We start from the raw sequence: 18,218 nt of genomic DNA, 5'->3' as shown, positions 1-18,218 counted from the left end.
TAAACACTTAAAACAACAGGAACAAACTAGATTGACTGTTGCTGTTTACCTGCAGTTTTAAACATGTAACGTTAAGTGGTTTTATGCATACGCAAGTAAAGAAATACAGTTTGCTGTTTAATCAAATCGCGTTATAATTTAGCATCATTCGCCGTGTCTCATTTTCTGTCTGGTCAAATGGCTGGTTTCAGTCTAATAGCATGGACTGTTGTGTTCATAGACGGTTTTCTTAGCTTTTACATGTATTTGATGTGGTTTGTTCAGTAGTGTTGCCGTCTGGATTATACGGATAGAAGAAAACAGAGATGTCTGACAGCGATGACAGTGATTTCTCTGATAATCAGAGCGAGAGGAGCAGCGAGGCTGAGGAGGTGGAGGAGAACGAGGTGAGACAACCAGCTCCTCCTTTAACGTTTCAGTGAATAGTCAATACAATACATTCTATATTTTATCTGAAATAATTCATTAAAAAAACTCAACACATTTCTTTAAGGATGAGGAGGAACGGGGGAGTGTGGCTGGCAGTGACAAGGCTGAGGAGGAGGAGGGAGAAGATTTGGATGAGGAGGAGTATGATGAAGAGGAGGAAGAGGATGATGACCGGCCCAGGAAAAAACCACGGCATGGTGGCTTCATCTTGGATGAAGCCGGTTAGAAAATCCCTTATTACCAACATCTATTATGTACATATGTTTAAACCGTATTATCTGTATTTGAACGTGTTTAATGTTAACTGTTTACACCAAGGGTCTGAGGGTAACGCAATTTCAATTCTCTGTATGTATGTGCCGTACATGTGGAAGAATTGACAATAAAGCAGACTTGACTTGACTATTTCATAGATGTCATTTGAAAAGCTATAATGTGTATTTTTATTTTATCTTTGACTAGATGTTGATGATGAGTATGAAGATGAAGATCCATGGGAGGATGGTGCTGAAGACATCTTAGAAAAAGGTAAGAAATTATTATTATTATTATTTGAAATTGTTTCTGAATGTTTAGTTTGTTACATTTAAAGAAATAGCTTAAGTGAATATATATGTAATGTTTGTATTATATGTAATGATGTCCCCTGTGTGCTTACTTTAAGCTCTGGCAGATGGAGTTAAGATTTCTTTTGATATTATGTGACCAGTATTTGTTGTATGTTTATGTGCTTTGTCATATCCATAACTTTATGAACAGGAGGCATTTTACATTGAAATACCAACAACAGACTGTATGTTAAATATGTTGTATAAAATTATGCCAGTTATTTGAATGTATTTCTTGCGCTCATTAATTCTTTATTTCTTATGCATGCCTCCTTCAGTTAACGGTAAACCAACTCCAGATTTCTCTGCTCTGTTTTTTCTGTCTAATAGAACTGATTCTCAAGTCATTTCTCATTCGTTAAAATCCATACCCATGATCTCCACCCCTCTAACATTTGTTTGTGATGTTTAAAGTTGTTTGGCTAATTTGCTTAAATTTCTAAACAAGGAGCATGGATGGCAAATACATTTTTAGCGATACACTTTTTCTTTGCATTGTCAAAATATGTCGAGTAAGGTCAAACTCAAAGTTAATAAAGGCTGTTATTTGAAAATGCACCATCCATTGAACAGGGGACTGTATAGAGGGGGCTGACTGAGTTCTGAAAAGGAACCAAATATGGTCATTTGCCTGAAAATGCTCCTTTGAACAAAAAAACAAAACCCAATTCCTTGTTTTGATAGTATTCAAGTGTGTTTATTGTATTGCATCAGCTAACAGTGACATGACATCATTATCACGTAGTTTCCATCTTTAGAATATACCACATGTGTAAGCCTGCCCATCATTGGTAATTTCTCTATTTATTTCTGTTTACCTGGTCCTGTCTATGCCCTTGCCTGAAAATCCTGTTTGCACATGACTTTGTAATATGGCTCATGTTCCTCCCTTCCTCCCTCAACTCTGGATTTGAGCAGAAGAGGCCGAAGGTATGTGCTTAAATCTTTTGGTGTGCATGATATTCAACCATGTGTTCAGTAGCTGTGTTTACATGCACTGCTTTTAGACCGTCTGGTTGCAGATTCTGAATGCACACTACTAATTCTGCTTTGCATCACAGAAATAAATAGCAAAATATAGAAAAAATGTAATTTGTAGTAATGTTTCACAATATTGTTGTTTTACTGTATGTTTGATTGAATGAATGCAGCCTTGGTGAGCATGAGACTTCTTTTAAGACATCTTTTTTTTTTTTAAATCTTGGACCTCAAATATTTGAAAAATATTTTATTACATTTAATTGCACATCATATATAAAAAATAATGTGAAATAATTGTTTACAAAAATCAAAGGTTTAGCTGACTGTTCTTCTATTTAATGGATTAAGATCTGCACCACTGGGTCGAAATAAATCAGATCATTCAGCTTGAGCGATCAGCCATTAGTCAAATTATTAACGGATTATCACACTGCATGTAAACGTAGCTACTGACAATTTTTTGTAAATAATTGTTTATTTTGTTTTCATCTGTTAGTGTCTAACATTGACCATGTAGTATTGGATGAGGATCACTCCGGTTCAAGGAGGTTGCAGAATCTCTGGAGGTGAGACAGCTACACTGCACACACTTTCACATGGCTGAATCTGAAGTATGGAAGTCATGTTAAATACCTGTTTTTTCTCTTTAGGGATTCACGTGAGGAAGCTCTGGGGGAGTATTACATGAGAAAATATGCTAAGTCCTCAGGTGGCGAGCAGTAAGTCAACAGAGTTCACCTGTAGTGCATGCTACTTTTACGAAGTCGTGACTCAATTCAGCACGTGCATGTGTTGAAATGAAAGGAATGTTGGTTTTGCTGCGTTAGCTTCTCTAAATATTCTTGTTCTGCTGTTTACTTCAGTTTCTATGGCGGCTCTGAGGATCTTTCTGATGACATCACCCAGCAGCAGTTGCTTCCTGGGGTCAAGTATGAAAAAAAAAATTATTTCTTGATGATTAAACATACTAAATGAAGTATTTCTGAAAAGACCACTGGGCTTGTGCTTAGAGATTTGTCTCTTGCAGGGATCCTAATTTGTGGACCGTTAAGTGTAAGGTTAGTACTACCTAACATGTGGCCTTTGGATGCTGTGATGAGACTGCTGTATGTGCAGGGTTTAATTCTTCTGTTTCTCTGTAGATTGGAGAGGAGAGAGCAACTGCCATTGCCTTGATGCGAAAATTCATTGCTTATCAGTGCACCGACACGGTAGGATTTCCACAGTCCCTTTGTCTTAACTTAAGGTCTGTTTGTTTTGTTACAACATGGTTGGTTAACACCTGTAATGGTGCCAATTCTTTTGACTTGAACCATTTCAGTCCTTATGTAAGACACATTGTATGAACATTATCTTGGGCACTTTGCGTAAAGTTTCTCAAAGTCTGAGAAGAGAGAAACTACAATGCAGGAAGTACAGTGAGTAATGTTTGCTTGCAGGTGTGTGGTACCATTATGCTGTGCTTTGTTTCTCTTCACAGCCGCTTCAAATCAAATCAGTGGTGGCCCCTGAGCACGTCAAAGGTTATATCTATGTGGAGGCGTACAAGCAGACCCATGTCAAGTCTGCCATTGAGGGTGTTGGAAACCTGCGTATGGGCTTCTGGAACCAGCAGATGGTGCCCATTAAAGAGATGACAGATGTGCTGAAGGTGGTTAAGGAAGTGACTAACCTTAAACCCAAGTCTTGGGTTCGCCTTAAGAGAGGCCTCTATAAAGATGATATTGCCCAGGTGGGTACACCAGAAGACTTGGCTATATGGTCATAAAGAAAACGTCTCCTAAATAAGGTGCTAGATATTGTGTTTTGAATTACGTTATTCAATTTGTCATTCGTACAGCTCTACATCTGTGGCATGAAAACATTTGATGTATGTATTTATTTGCCTTGTTTAGGTGGACTATGTTGAACCGAGCCAGAATACGATCTCACTGAAAATGATTCCTCGTATTGATTTAGATCGCATTAAAGCGAGGATGAGTATGGTAGGTTACATCATAATGACCATACATATTTTCATGATATATTTACACTGCTGTTCAAAAGTTTGGAGTCAGTACTTTTTTTTTTTTTTTTTACAATAAAGTAATAGCTGCATTTATTCAGCAAGGATTAATTAAACTGATCAAAAGTGCAGTTAAGATGTTACAGAAGATTTGTTTTAATAAATGCTGAACTTTCTATTCATCAAAAAATCCTGAAAAAAATGTTTTACAGTTTACACAAAAAATAAGCAGGGATTTATATTCATAATAATAAAAAAGTTACCCGAGCACTAAATTAGCATATTAGAGTGACTTCTAAAGTATCATGTGATGCTAAAGACTGGAGTAATGCAAAACAGTGATTTTAAGTAAAAAAATGTTTCACAGAATTACTGCCTTTACATTTAATAGGATGAATGTGGCTTTCGTGATCATATAAGGCTGCTTTTAAAACATTAAAAAAAATTACTGACCCTAAACCTGGATGGTAGTGTATATGTGCCATGTGACCTTTTAGTGATGTGACCCTGGCTTTGTTTTTTGTTGTACAGAAAGACTGGTTTGCGAAGAGAAAGAAGTTTAAGAGGCCCGCTCAGAGGCTTTTTGATGCTGAAAAGATCAGGTAAAGGAGCACTCTCATTTTTAGTCGCTCATAATCAAAACCCAGTGAAACATGTCAGCCGCATGTGCTCTGCTCTACAGGTCACTTGGTGGGGAGGTTAGCCATGATGGTGACTTCATGATATTTGAAGGCAACCGATACAGCCGCAAAGGCTTCCTGTTCAAAAGCTTTGCCATGTCAGCTGTGGTAAGAACCCTCGCACTCATTCTAGTTCTTGGTGTCTGTTTAATTGTTCCTTATTTGTTTACTGGTTCAACCCGTGTCTCTTTTTGTGTAGATCACAGAAGGGGTCAAACCCACTCTGTCGGAGCTGGAGAAGTTTGAGGACCAGCCAGAGGGGATTGACCTTGAAGTAGTCACAGAGACAACAGGTTAATACATCCAGACTGTGGAACATTTTTTTTTGTACCAATGTATTGACCAATCCTTCCATGCATGCATTTTTGCAAAGTTAATCACAAAGATTTTATTAATACAGGTAAGGAGCGTGAACACAATCTCCAGGCAGGAGATAATGTGGAAGTGTGTGAGGGAGAGTTGATCAACCTTCAGGGTAAAATCCTGAGTGTGGATGGCAACAAGATTACTATCATGCCCAAGCATGAAGATCTCAAGGTGAATAAATCAGCATGAGTTGCTGCGTCAATACTGTGCCAGATTGGAAATCATTGTCTCTTGGCAGTGGTTATTAGGTTTAGGTAAAAAATGAAGTTTATAATTTCTGTGCCACTAAATGGAATTGAAAAGCTTTGAGAGAGTTCAAATATCCTTGAAATCCTGTTCTCCATGATGTGTCCCTTTTACACCATGATTATTGCCTCACTATCTTGTCTTTGTTTAGGACCCTCTTGAGTTTCCAGCTCATGAGTTGAGGAAGTACTTCCGTATGGGCGACCACGTGAAGGTTATCGCAGGACGTTTTGAAGGTGACACAGGCCTCATAGTCCGTGTGGAAGAGAACTTTGTCATTCTGTTCTCTGATCTCACCATGCATGAGGTTGGTTTCACTAGTAAACTATGTAGTAATATAAACGCACAATATACAGCAGTTAATGTTGTGTGTTCTCTGTCTCTTTGTGTTCCAGTTGAAGGTCTTGCCCCGGGACCTGCAGCTGTGCTCTGAGACTGCCTCAGGTGTGGATGCAGGAGGCCAACATGAGTGGGGAGAGCTGGTACAATTAGACCCCCAAACTGTAGGTGTCATTGTTAGGCTGGAAAGAGAGACCTTCCAGGTAAAATTCAAGAGAAAGAGACAAGTTAAAGCTAAATTCAGTTGTACATACTTGAAGGATGTTTCATCACAACAATAGTACACAATTTTCACCGTTGTCCCTTCAAGGCCACTGGGTTCACTCTGTGAGTATTTTGACAAAACCCCAGTGTGGCTGTATTGTAGTCATGCAAGTACAACCCCTAGACTTGCATTTCAATCATCAGCAGGAACGTGATTGCAGTATCACAAAGGGTTGAGCTGGTGGTTCATGTTTGTACTTGAGCTGCCAAACATTTCACTGGTCTCAGTATGAACAAAATATATACATTTTTACTTAAATCAACATTTCTATATATTTTTTAAACTAAAAAAATAGATATTTATGAATTTATTGCGGTTTTTTTTTGTTTTTTTACCCATTCTATAATCATTCTTGCAGTTTATCCAGATCACTTAACTTTGACACAGTACTGGTCGGAAGTTTGGGGTTGGAAAGATGTCTCTGAAACGAGTCTCTTATGCCTCAAGTCTCAACTAGGCTGCATTTCTTTGATCAAAAATAAAGTAAAACGGTAATATGGCAAAATATTGTTGCAATTTAAAAGAACTGTTTTGTTTTTATATACTTTAGCATTTATTTCTGTGATGGCAAAGCTGAATTTTCAGCAGCCATTACTTCAGTTCCTTCAGAAATCTATCTTTCTTGTGCTCAAGAAACATTTTTTTGTATTATTATTATTATTATTATTATTGTTATTAATGTTGAAAACTGGTGTGCAATTCATCCTTGCTGATTAGATTAGATTGCTAAAAGTATTAATTTCTTTAAAAAAAAAAATCCCTGGCTTTGTCTACTCTGAATTCTTTTCACTATTTTTAGGTTCTGAACATGCACGGGAAAGTTTTGACCGTACGGCACCAGGCAGTAAATAGACGGAAGGACAACCGCTTTGCTGTCGCTCTTGACTCTGAGCAAAACAACATCCATGTCAAGGATATTGTGAAAGTCATTGATGGACCTCATTCGGTAACTACCAGAGACAGGATAAAAAATTTGACATTAACAGAATATGGAGGTAGTTAATATTCTCCTTTATGTGATCCGTCAGGGCCGTGAAGGTGAAATTCGCCACATCTTCAGAGGCTTTGCTTTTCTTCACTGCAAGAAGCTGGTTGAAAACGGAGGCATGTTTGTCTGTAAAGCACGCCACCTTGTTCTGGCAGGTGGCTCAAAGGTAGGTCTGTTCTACTACATCTGTGGATAAATCTAATACATTTCCCAACTTCCCTGTTGTAAAACGGTCCCCTTTTGTTCTCAAAGCCCAGAGACGTGACCAATTTTACAGTGGGAGGCTTTGCTCCTATGAGTCCACGTATAAGCAGCCCAATGCACCCCGGCGGAGGTGGTAAGTGATTTCATGTAACTCACAGGGTTTTGTAACATAGTGCTTGAAGATCTGGGATTTATCAAAAGGTTCAAACCCTGCAAGAGGATTTAATTATCCATTTAAACACTAGTGTGTTTGGCTGCAAGTATCTTAACTTAATAACTTAAGTTTTGGTCTGTCTGGTTGCCATTTGATCGTTTTAATCATATCAGTGATATAAAATATCAAATGATATATTTTGATCGACAACTTTTCTGGTGTTTCTTTCAGGCCAGCAGCACAGGGGTGGAGGTGGTGGCATGGGTCGGGGCCGTGGGCGACGAGACAATGATCTGATTGGGCAGACTGTTCGTATATCCCAGGGACCATACAAAGGTTAAACTAATTATTTTTTATTGAATTATTATTATTATTATTATTATTTGGAGTGACCTTTGTGAGAAGCTTTTTGCTTGGATTTAGTATAAATTTAATTGCATTTTATAAAGTGTTAAGTGTAGCATCAGTGTCCAAATACTTGGAGACCACCAGATGTTCACTTTATGTCTTGTATTCTTATAAGCCACAGGTTTCGTAACACCTTCTACATTTCCACAGGCTACATTGGAGTGGTGAAGGATGCCACAGAATCAACCGCTAGGGTAGAGCTCCACTCAACTTGCCAGACCATCTCTGTGGACCGGCAACGTCTTACAACTGTGTATGTTATAGTGCACAAACATTTAGACTTTCTCTGCTTCTTCCACATTTGTTTATTCCATCTTTTGGGACATTCCGAATTTTGGGACATTACTTCTAGCTGCCAGTAAAAGTCAGTATGCTCAGCTTCCCTTAACACATTGCACACAAATCTTCCTCGCACAGAAAATGTAAATAAAAGTGGCTGGTCCTGTGTGGGAAAGTTCTATGTGAGAATCCTAGCTATTAGTCTCCCAACTACTGTTTGACAGCTCTGCCTTATTACACTGTAGACGGGTTTGTGTTCTTCTGACGTTTTTTATTTCACTGGTGCAGTAAACTATGACCGATAGGGGGAGTAACGGAATACATGTAACGGTGTACGTAATCAGGATACAAAAATCTAGTAATTGTAATCCGTTTCAGTTACATCAAAAAACTAAGTATTCAGATTAGTTACATTTTGTAAAAAGTGGGAATACTATCAGGATTAAAAAAAAATTCAATTAAAATTAATAGGTTTTTTTGTACAAAAAGCTATATGTAGCGCTGCTTCACCATAGTTCCTGGTTCTATTGACAGTCATGCTGACTCGCATGAACCACCTGCTGGTGCGTGCGCAAATAAGACCAGTCAAACACAATTATTCTCCCCAAACACGGTAAAAGACGCTGCTGCAGTAAATTAATTACGATGCTTCCTGCTGGAAAAACGTTTTCATGTCTGAAAATTTCAGTTATTTTGGAAATAACAGTTGTACAGTGTAAGCTATTCATGAAGACTCTTGCTTTTACAAAGGCTATTCAACCAATTTGAACATTTGCAGGTACAACTAGCATGGAAATCATCATGTTAGCTAGAATTTAGTGTTTGTTAGGGATTTAAAATTCCATGGTGTGCATGACTGCAGTTGTAAGTTTTCTAATGGAAAATGAGCTGGAAAATTTAGAAATTAACATGAGTCCCCACACCCCGGATCAGTCAAGGAAATAAAGAAAGATCACAGAATTTCACATATTTCGACATGTAGGCTTATTTTAAAATATGTATATGGTGTAAATTCTTTAACGTTGTGTCTAAACTATATTTATTTTTACTTGTACATGTTAAAATAAAATATAATAAAAATAAAACTCTATTACTAAACTGTATAGCCACTAGATGTCTGCATAACCTTTTATATATACGGACTGGAATATCTAGATGTTGAAACAAGACACGATTTTTAATAGTTTCAAATAGCTTCTACTATAGTGAAGCTATAGTATACTATACTATATACTACTATAATGTACTACTATAATGACAGCCCAACAGTAGCAGCTCTCTGAAAGCACAGGGATAGTTGGTCCTGGAACATATTTGCATATTACACACTTCAGAGATTGCTAGAGGGAAGTTTTTTTTTTCTTCTTTTTTTATTATTAGATGTTTTTAAAAGAAGCCACTTATGTTCACCAAGGCTGCATTTATTTGATCAGTGATACAGTAATAGTGTGGATTGTTATTATTAAAGTTTTTTGTAATATTTTCAAATATAATTTCTTCCTGTGATGGCTAAACCTGAATTTTCAGCAGTCATTAGTTTTCACTGTCACATGATCTTTGAGAATTCACTGATGCTGATTTGCTGCTCAAGAAGCATTTGTTATCAACGTTGAAAACAGGTGTGCTGCTTAATATTTGTGGAAACGGTCTCATTTTGCCGGATTCTTTGAATAGAAATTGATAATTAAAGATTTTACAAAAGATTAATTTTAAATAAATGCTGTTTCGTCACTTTTGACTAATTCCTTGTATCTTTGCTGAATAAAAATATGTAAAAATAAATCTTACTAACCCCAAACCTTTGAATAGTAGTGTAGGTTTGATATCTTGACTGTTTTTAACTTTTTGTTCTTCTGAATTTATTTATTTAACACCTCAATCATTTTGGTCTTTTTGAATCAGTGGTGGCAAAGAAAGACAAGGAAGGACTTCCACCCATTTACGAACCCCGATGTATGGTTCCCAGACACCCATTTATGGAACTGGTTCACGTACCCCCATGTATGGTAGCCAGACACCCCTCCATGACGGTAAGAAATGGCAAAAATATTCTTATAAACTTGCGTTTTTTTGGGGGGTTTTTTTAAACCCGTCTTTCATTGCTCACAGGAAACCGTACTCCTCACTATGGCTCCCAGACTCCTCTGCATGATGGCAGCAGGACGCCAGGTCAGAGCGGCGCTTGGGACCCCAGCAATCCAAACACACCATCACGGTACGAAGCAGAGCGAGGACAAAGATGCACATGCAATGAAACGATCCCCCATAACTCAACTTCAACCTGTTTTCAGGCCTGATGACGAATACGAGTTTGCCTATGACGACGAGCCCTCTCCGTCTCCTCAAGGCTATGGCGGGACACCCAACCCTCAGACACCTGGCTACCCAGAAGTGCCCTCCCCGCAGGTCAACCCTCAGTACAACCCTCAGACTCCTGGGACTCCTGCCATGTGAGGGTTCAATCAGATGCTCGATGCGTTTGTTCTGGCTTGAGAACATCTTTAACAGAGTATGTTTTTGCATCATAGGTACAACACTGACCAGTACTCGCCATATGCAGCTCCCTCTCCGCAAGGGTCCTACCAGCCCAGCCCCAGCCCACAGAGTTACCATCAAGTGGCCCCAAGCCCAGTGGGATACCAAAACACACACTCACCCGCCAGTTACCACCCCACCCCGTCACCCATGGCCTACCAGGTACAGTTTTGGCCACTATAAAAAAAAAAAAAAAAAAAGCAGGCCGTTGACTATGCAGGTGCATCTCAAAAAATTAGAATATCGTTAAAAAGTTAATTTGTTTTGTAAAAAAGTGAAACTTGCATATATTCTAGATTCATTACATGTAAAGTAGGTGTGAGGCATGGAAGCGATCAGCCTGTGGCACTGCTGAGGCACTATTGAGCCTTCAGCTCGTCTGGATTGTTGGATCGACTGTTTCTCATCTTTCTCTTGAAAATATCCCATAGATTCCATATGGGGTTCAGGTCAGGCATGTTAGCTGTAATATCATGGTCAGCAAACCATTTGGAAGTGGTTTTGTACAATACCAGAATGTAATACCTCTGTACCAATACTAAATCGATACCATAGGTGACAAATAACTAGCCTCAAAAGAAAAGTGAATTTAAAAGACTTTTGTTATTAATTATAATAATAATAAAACCGATTCATATCTCAATACCTTTGAATCAAACTATAACAAAAAACCTACAGGGAAAATAGTTACATTTTGATGTTGAAGGAAAAAAAAATAGGCTAACTGAAGTAATAAGATGAAAATATATTCAAATCTTCTTATCTTTTCAGTGCAAACACATATTGCAGGGGTCTGCAACCTTCATCGTCAAAAGAGCCATTTTGGCCCCTTTCCCACCGAATAAAATCTGCGCGGAGCCACAAAATATTTGATGCCCAAATAAAGATAACACGGCATATAGCTAAAGTTTTATATTCAGTTATGTTACAGGGGAGTAGCAATCATTTCAGAAATGTCAAATGTAGTAATAATAATAATTTCTGAAATGATTGCTACTCCCCTGTAACATAACTGAATATAAAACTTTAGCTATATGCCGTGTTGACCAAAACAAATTATCTCTTTCTTTTAATTGGCTAAGAAATAAAACTGTAAAAAAACACTGTAACTTTTAGACTACAGTGGTGTTATAATTCTATTTTCTGTACTCTCTCTCTCTCTCTCTCTCTCTCTCTCTCTCTCTCTCTCTCTCTCGCTCTCGCTCTCTCTCTCGCTCTCTCTCTCTCTCTTCCTCTCTCTCGCTCTCTCTCTCTCTCTCTTCCTCTCTCAATTCAATTCAATTCAGAAAGCTTTATTGGCATGACAAAAACATACATTCTGTATTGCCAAAGCATTAAAACAACATAGAAAATTTAGTAAAGCTTATAGAAAATAATAGTAATAATGAAACTAAATAAAAGCATTATTACATAAACACATGGCTAGATATAGCAAAAACAAAACAATGCTAACTGTTAATAAAATAATGAATTATAATAATAAATAAAAGATTATACTACAGACATCATGTAACAACTGAACTTAGAAAACTGAACATTGTATAGATGATATAGATGTGTGTAGCTGTAATGTGTGTGTGTGTGTTTGTGCTGTGAGTGAGTGTGTGTTTATTGGCTGTTTGTTTCTCTCTGGCTGTCTCTCAGGAGATGACAAGATGCTACAAATCTTGCAGCTATATTACAACATTTGGCTTCTTCGCCAAGAATGAAACCGAGTTTTTGAGTTGGATTATATGTGCTAAATTGGGGGAATATTTTATTAATTTTGGGGTAGTATTGGTCTCTGATAGCTTTATATTTTGTGCATTCTGTGAGGAAGTGCAGCTCCGTCTCTGTCACTCCCAGGATGCAGTGCGAGCAGAGTCTGTCCTCACGAGAGAGCCAGGTCTGTCTGCGCCGGCCCGTCTCTACGGCCAGACTGTGTTCACTGAGTCTGTACATCGTCAGTGTTTTCCTGAGTCTCACATCACTCACGGCGCTCAGGTAGATCGCAACAGTGTATTCTCGATTTAGGGCCGAATAACATTCCAGTTTGTGCTGGTTTTTAATGCTGTTTGTCCAATGGGTGATGTACTTGTTTTTTTCTGTGTTTATAATGTGTGTGGGCCGAATGTGTGTGAGTGTGTGTGTGTCCTGAGGCTGGCTGATCTCTGTGTGTGTGAGCTCAGTCAGTCTCAGCACCAGCTGAAGGAGGGGACTCTTACTTACGCTCTCTCTCTCTCTCTCTTCCTCTCTCTCTCTTTCTCTCTCTCTCTCTCTCTCAAGATTCAAATAGCTTTATTGGCATGGTGAAAGAAATCTTTACATTGCCAAAGCTTTAATAACACTATACAATAAAAATAAATAATAAAATAATAATAAAAAAATAAAATAATAAATAATAATAATTTATAGAAGTGCCTCTAGGCATATAGTGAGTGTGTTGGTAGTTCTGTCCCGCTGGAGGCTCTTTCGTTGTGACAGGACCTCACATACCTGGCGGCCAGGTTTGAGCTTGCTGGACTTTCTCCTAGTAGGTATGGGAGTTTGTCCATATTTGGTTTCTGAAGGAAGTCTTTGTGGTGAGTTGTGAAATGGGGATAGAAAGTGCCCCTAGTTCTCTCTCTCTCCATGCCTTCCTTGCGTTGGCATCTGTGTTGAATGTGTTCCCCTGTAGTGTAGTTTAATAAACATCCATCTGTATTCACACTTGGTTGTCTGTGTCTGCAGCTCACAGAAACGAGTTCACTTTAACGTTCCGGTTTTGTTACATGCTAATGAGCGATGTATTAATAAGGAAATTATTTTTCGTGACCACAGAAATTATTTTCCTTAGAGTCAATAGACGATTGAAACTGTCCGTACTGCGGACGAACAAATAATTTTATTGTACTATTAATGCTATAGTTAATTCCTGAAGATGAATATATAATTGATAACAACCCGTTATAAATTGTTCATCTCACTTTGAGCTAATTTGCTACAGTAGTAATACAAACAGTATTGAGTTGAATTGTGCTTCATGTGATCTTCAGGCCAGTCCGAGTCCCAGTCCAGTAGGGTACAGTCCAATGACTCCTGGAGCTCCATCTCCGGGAGGCTACAACCCTCACACACCCGGATCTAACATCGACCAGGCCTCCAATGACTGGGTCACCACAGACATCATGGTGCGTGTGAAAGAGACATTCCTGGATGGAGGCGTCATCAATCAGACCGGTGTCATCCGGAGTGTCACAGTGAGTGTTGTACATTTGATTTTATCTGATTTTGTGGATCTGTGGTGTGAGTTTTACAAAAGTTTACATATTGCAAATGCAGTGCTGACATGCTGGGGCTTATTTTAGATTTGGCAGTGGATTAAGTTTATCCCTGTTATATTTGATCATGAATCATACCCTGTTAGTTTTTTGTTATTGTTAGGACATCATAATTTCACTCTGATTAATCCATGGAAAAATTCTTCTTTCACATAGGGGGGGATGTGCTCCGTTTTCCTGCAAGACACGGAGAAGGTCGTTAGCATTTCAAGTGAACACTTGGAACCCATTACGCCAACTAAAAACAACAAGGTACTGCTGGTCTTATGTAACCAAATGTAATTGATTTTGTGATTTAAGTCTGTTAATGCAAGGCCTTAAATAATCTTGAGGTGTGTATTTTGAACTTCATCTCACAATTTTGGCAAAAACTATTTTTTTATTTTATTTTTATTACTTGAAGTGATGATTTTGATTCTCCATTTTATACATATATAATGTATATGAATGTGTGTGTGTATATAGGCCAATTCCTTTATATTTGCTGTAGACGGAAAACATTTGGGTTTGACATCAAAAGATGAATATGAGATGAGAGATTAACATTTCAGCTTTTATTTACAGGTATTTTCATCTAGTCCAAGTGATATGTGCAAAATTTGAGGTGATATGTTTACTTTTTCATAAAAGCATGAAACTACAAGTTAGGGCCCTGAACATTTTTAGAAATGGAGCCATCGCAAAAACGCCTTGTGTTTGCCGTGGCGACCATTTTACTTTCCTTTTACAAAACTTTTTTACTTTTTAAGTTTTGTATGTTGTGTCATATCTCCTGAACCAAACATGATAACACAGAAAATGTGATGTCTATCCCTATGTTTTGATGGCCAAGGATTACAATGATACCATATACAAAAACATACACAGTTCAGGTGAAGAGTTAATGGTGAAATCAGCAATGTAAATAGGAAATAACAGTATCTGAGCATCACAGTATCACAGCATTTACAAAAGTCCATATTATGGCAATTAATTTTTTCTTCCTTTAGTAATTAACTAATATTTTAACAAAAGATTATTTAAATTAATTATTAATTTGTTACATTTATATAGCGCTTTTCTGGGTACTCAAAGCGCTTTACATGGAAGGGGTAATCTCCTCAACCACCACCAATGTGCAGCCCACCACACACCAGCTTAACCTATATTTTATACAATAGTACAATAAAAGATTGTTTTCAAGAATACAATCATTTATTTCAAAGATATAAAAAATATAATCTCAAATAAGTGTGTTTCCCTTCAAGGAACTCGAGCTGCGTCGAAACGCTAGACGTTCACTGTAGCGTTTCGACGCAGTGTCTCGTTCCCTTCAGGGGACCATGGTTACATGGTCAACAATGCTCTAACATCACACGCAGATGGCAACGCAATCTTGCTAAACTTCATCCTATCTGCACCTCTTCTGCTGCACCTCTGTCATTTTCTGTGGGTCTCTGTAATTGTCAGTCAGCTGTCAACAAACTTCATTCACTTCATTAAATTCCATATTGTAATGATTTATAGCCTTTGTGGTCAACTGGCACCTTTATAGAGGAGCTGTATGGGCTGTTGTCCTCATTCTCTGTGGATGGCAGTCCACTTGTATAGCAGTTGTTTAGCAGTTCTCCGATAGCGATGTTAGCATGTCTTCCTTCAAACAATCTTAACCCTTGTATGAATCTTAGCTTCTCCCAAAGTTCTGTCTGTGGGATATAATTTTATACCTGAAGGCAAAAGGGCTAGAAACCACACTGTTAGGACCTTTCCGCTGGAGATCCTGCAATCTACAACACATTCCAGAGGAATGCTGTTATTGTCATGGAATGGATCATTTGGTTCACACCTTTATAGACACAGTTACATTATTTCTTTCACAGAATGACCAACTGAACTTTAACCAATCAGGTTTCAGCAAAGGCCATTCAACTGAGACTGCTTTGCTGTCGGTCACTGTAGCCCTGCAGATAGTGAAAGCTGATTCCAAATCATCAATTCTTATTCTGCTGGATCTATCTGCCACTTTTGACACTGTGAATCATCAGATTATGCTGTCTACCATCACCAGATCTGCACTCCACTGGTTTGAATCCTGTCTCACAGGTAGGTCTTTCAGGGTTTCCTGGGGAGGAGAGCTATCCAAAGAACATCAACTGGCCACAGGGTTTCCTCGGGGATCGGTTATTGGACCCCTCTTCTTCACCATATACACTACATCACTGGGACCCATTGTACAAGCACATGGTTTCTCCTACCATTGCTATGCTGATGACACACAGCTCTATCATTCATTTTAACCAGACAATCAAATAGTAGCTGCATGGATCTCAGGCTGCCTGGCAAACATCTCAGCATGGATGAAGAAACATCACCTGCAGCTCAACCTGGCAAAGACTGAGCTTCTCGTTTTCCCCGCCACTCCGACTCTACAGCATGATTTCATCATCCTGCTAGGTTCATCAAAAATTATTCTTTGGTGACCAGCTGACCTTCAATGACCATATTGTAAAGACAGCTCGATCTTGCAGGTTTGCATTGCACAACATCAGGAGGATCAGGCCCTTCCAAACAGAGCATGCTGCACAACTTCTTGCCCATGCCCTTGTCATTTCTAGGCTGGACTATTGCAATGCTCTTCTGGCTTCCATCATGGGCAGTCAAACCTCGACAAATGATTCAGAATGCAGCGGCACGACTGGTCTTCCATGAGCCCAAAAGAGCCCACTTCACACCTCTCTTTATCTCCCTGCATTGGGCACCGGTTGCGGCTCGTATCAAGTTCAAGACATTGATGTTTGCATACAGAACAGCCATACGGTCAGCACCCTATGCTTCCTCCTCACTCTTACGACGCTACATCCCCTCCAGAAGCCTGAGATCTGTAAGTAACTGATGCCTTGTTGTAACATCACAGAGAGGCATTTTCGTTCACCTTTCCTGGTTGGTGAAATGATCTTCCCACAATTGCAGTAATGAACAGAACACCCAACACGTTATGTGACAGCAACACTAATTTAATCCCATACCCAACTGATGTTAGAGCGTTGTTGAGAGTGAACAAGAAAGTATTGGAAACATACTACTGCCTACCTGACTATGCCTGAGAGGTAAGAAAAAATACACTTACCTGAGATGTTTTTTTATATATCTCTGAAATATATGATAGTAGTCTTGAAAACAATCTTTTAATGTGTTATAAAATATTAGTTAATTATCAAAGAAAGAAAAAATGAATTGTCATAATATGGACTTTTGTAAATGCTGTGATACTGTGATGATCAGATACTGTTATTTCCTTCTCACATTGCTGATTTCACAATTAACTCTTCACCTGAACAGTTTAAGTTGCTGTATATGGTATCATTGTAATCCTTGCCCATCAAAACAGGGATAGACATCACCTTTTCTGTGTTATCATGTTTGGTTCAGGAAATATGACACAAAATACACAATTTGGTTATTGCAGAAAGTAAAATGGTCGCCATGGCAACCTCGAGGTGTTTTTGCTATGGCTCCATTTCTGAAAATGTTTAGAGCCGCAAATTATTCAAGTGTACCAAGTTTCATGCTTTTATGAAAAAGTGAATATTATTTTCATATATCACCTGGATTAATCTGGATCTGATATACAACTTAGAAGATAGCACCTTTTGTTTGAACCGACCCTTTTTTCATGTTACCAAAAGTATTGGAACAGATAGAATTAACATAGATTAAAGTGAAAAAGACTTAATATTTAGTTGCAAATCCTTTGCTTTCAATAATTGCATCAAGCCTGTGACCCACTGACATCACCAAACATTTGCATTCTTCTTTTGTGATGCTTTTCCAGGCTTTCACCGCTTTCAGTTTTGGGGGGTTACTCCCTCCAGCCTCTTCTTTAGCAGGTAAAATGCGTACTCTACAGGGTTTAAGAGTGGAGATTGACTTGGCGAGTCTAAAACCTTCCACTTCTTGCCCCTGATGAACTCCTTTGTTGTTTTGGCACTATGTTTTGGGTCATTATCTTGCTGCATGATGAAGGATCTCCCGATCAGTTTGGTTGCATCTTTCTGTAAATTGTCAGACAAAATATTTCTGCAGACTTCTGAGTTAATTTTGCTGCTGCCATCATGTTACATCATTAATGAAGATTAATGAGCCTGTCCCAGAAGAAGCGATGAAAAGCCATTACATTACTTGTGTAATGTGTACTATAATGTACACCTGTGTACAATGTGTTTCAGATGAGCTTGTATGTTTGGGATCATGAGCAGATCCTTTCTTTCTCTAAACTTTAGACTTTCCATCACTTTGGTCCATAAAACCTTGTCCCAGAATTTTTTAGGCTTGTCTCCTATTCTTCTTGCTAATGAGTGGTTTGAATCTTCTGGTGTAGCCTCTGTACTTTTGTTCATGAAGTCTTCTGTGAACAGTAGATTGTGATAACTTCACTCCTGCCCTCTGGAGGTTG

The 18,218-nt window shown here is 38.5% G+C and overlaps 1 protein-coding gene across 7 annotated transcripts in view; it reads left to right on the top strand.

Annotated features, from left to right (window-relative positions):
* LOC306854265 (transcription elongation factor SPT5) overlaps window positions 1-18,218 on the top strand; it is a 42,059-nt gene that overhangs the window by 22,203 nt on the left and 1,638 nt on the right. For 3 of the 7 annotated variants that reach the window (XM_079392133.1, XM_079392131.1, XM_079392132.1), the window contains 27 exons: window positions 265-386; window positions 494-650; window positions 892-957; window positions 2,515-2,584; window positions 2,669-2,737; window positions 2,882-2,947; window positions 3,046-3,076; window positions 3,161-3,229; window positions 3,499-3,750; window positions 3,914-4,003; window positions 4,555-4,625; window positions 4,706-4,811; window positions 4,903-4,996; window positions 5,104-5,240; window positions 5,467-5,622; window positions 5,711-5,857; window positions 6,719-6,865; window positions 6,948-7,073; window positions 7,160-7,244; window positions 7,497-7,601; window positions 7,824-7,926; window positions 9,855-9,982; window positions 10,062-10,167; window positions 10,244-10,402; window positions 10,481-10,649; window positions 13,502-13,705; window positions 13,943-14,038. In XM_079392133.1, coding sequence (XP_079248259.1) covers window positions 306-386; window positions 494-650; window positions 892-957; window positions 2,515-2,584; window positions 2,669-2,737; window positions 2,882-2,947; window positions 3,046-3,076; window positions 3,161-3,229; window positions 3,499-3,750; window positions 3,914-4,003; window positions 4,555-4,625; window positions 4,706-4,811; window positions 4,903-4,996; window positions 5,104-5,240; window positions 5,467-5,622; window positions 5,711-5,857; window positions 6,719-6,865; window positions 6,948-7,073; window positions 7,160-7,244; window positions 7,497-7,601; window positions 7,824-7,926; window positions 9,855-9,982; window positions 10,062-10,167; window positions 10,244-10,402; window positions 10,481-10,649; window positions 13,502-13,705; window positions 13,943-14,038 — 3,090 coding nt within the window. In that variant the 5' untranslated portion in view covers window positions 265-305. Of the gene's footprint in view, window positions 1-264; window positions 387-493; window positions 651-891; window positions 1,968-2,514; window positions 2,585-2,668; window positions 2,738-2,881; window positions 2,948-3,045; window positions 3,077-3,160; window positions 3,230-3,498; window positions 3,751-3,913; window positions 4,004-4,554; window positions 4,626-4,705; window positions 4,812-4,902; window positions 4,997-5,103; window positions 5,241-5,466; window positions 5,623-5,710; window positions 5,858-6,718; window positions 6,866-6,947; window positions 7,074-7,159; window positions 7,245-7,496; window positions 7,602-7,823; window positions 7,927-9,854; window positions 9,983-10,061; window positions 10,168-10,243; window positions 10,403-10,480; window positions 10,650-13,501; window positions 13,706-13,942; window positions 14,039-18,218 lie in introns of all 7 variants that reach the window. The other 4 variants (XM_079392137.1, XM_079392136.1, XM_079392134.1 and 1 more) reach the window with 3 other exon arrangements.

This window comes from Barbus barbus, assembly GCF_936440315.1.
Source record: "Barbus barbus genome assembly, chromosome: 34".
Classification (NCBI taxonomy): domain Eukaryota; kingdom Metazoa; phylum Chordata; class Actinopteri; order Cypriniformes; family Cyprinidae; genus Barbus; species Barbus barbus.
Note: the sequence above shows the minus strand (reverse complement) of the source record. Positions and strands in the feature narration are given on the sequence as shown.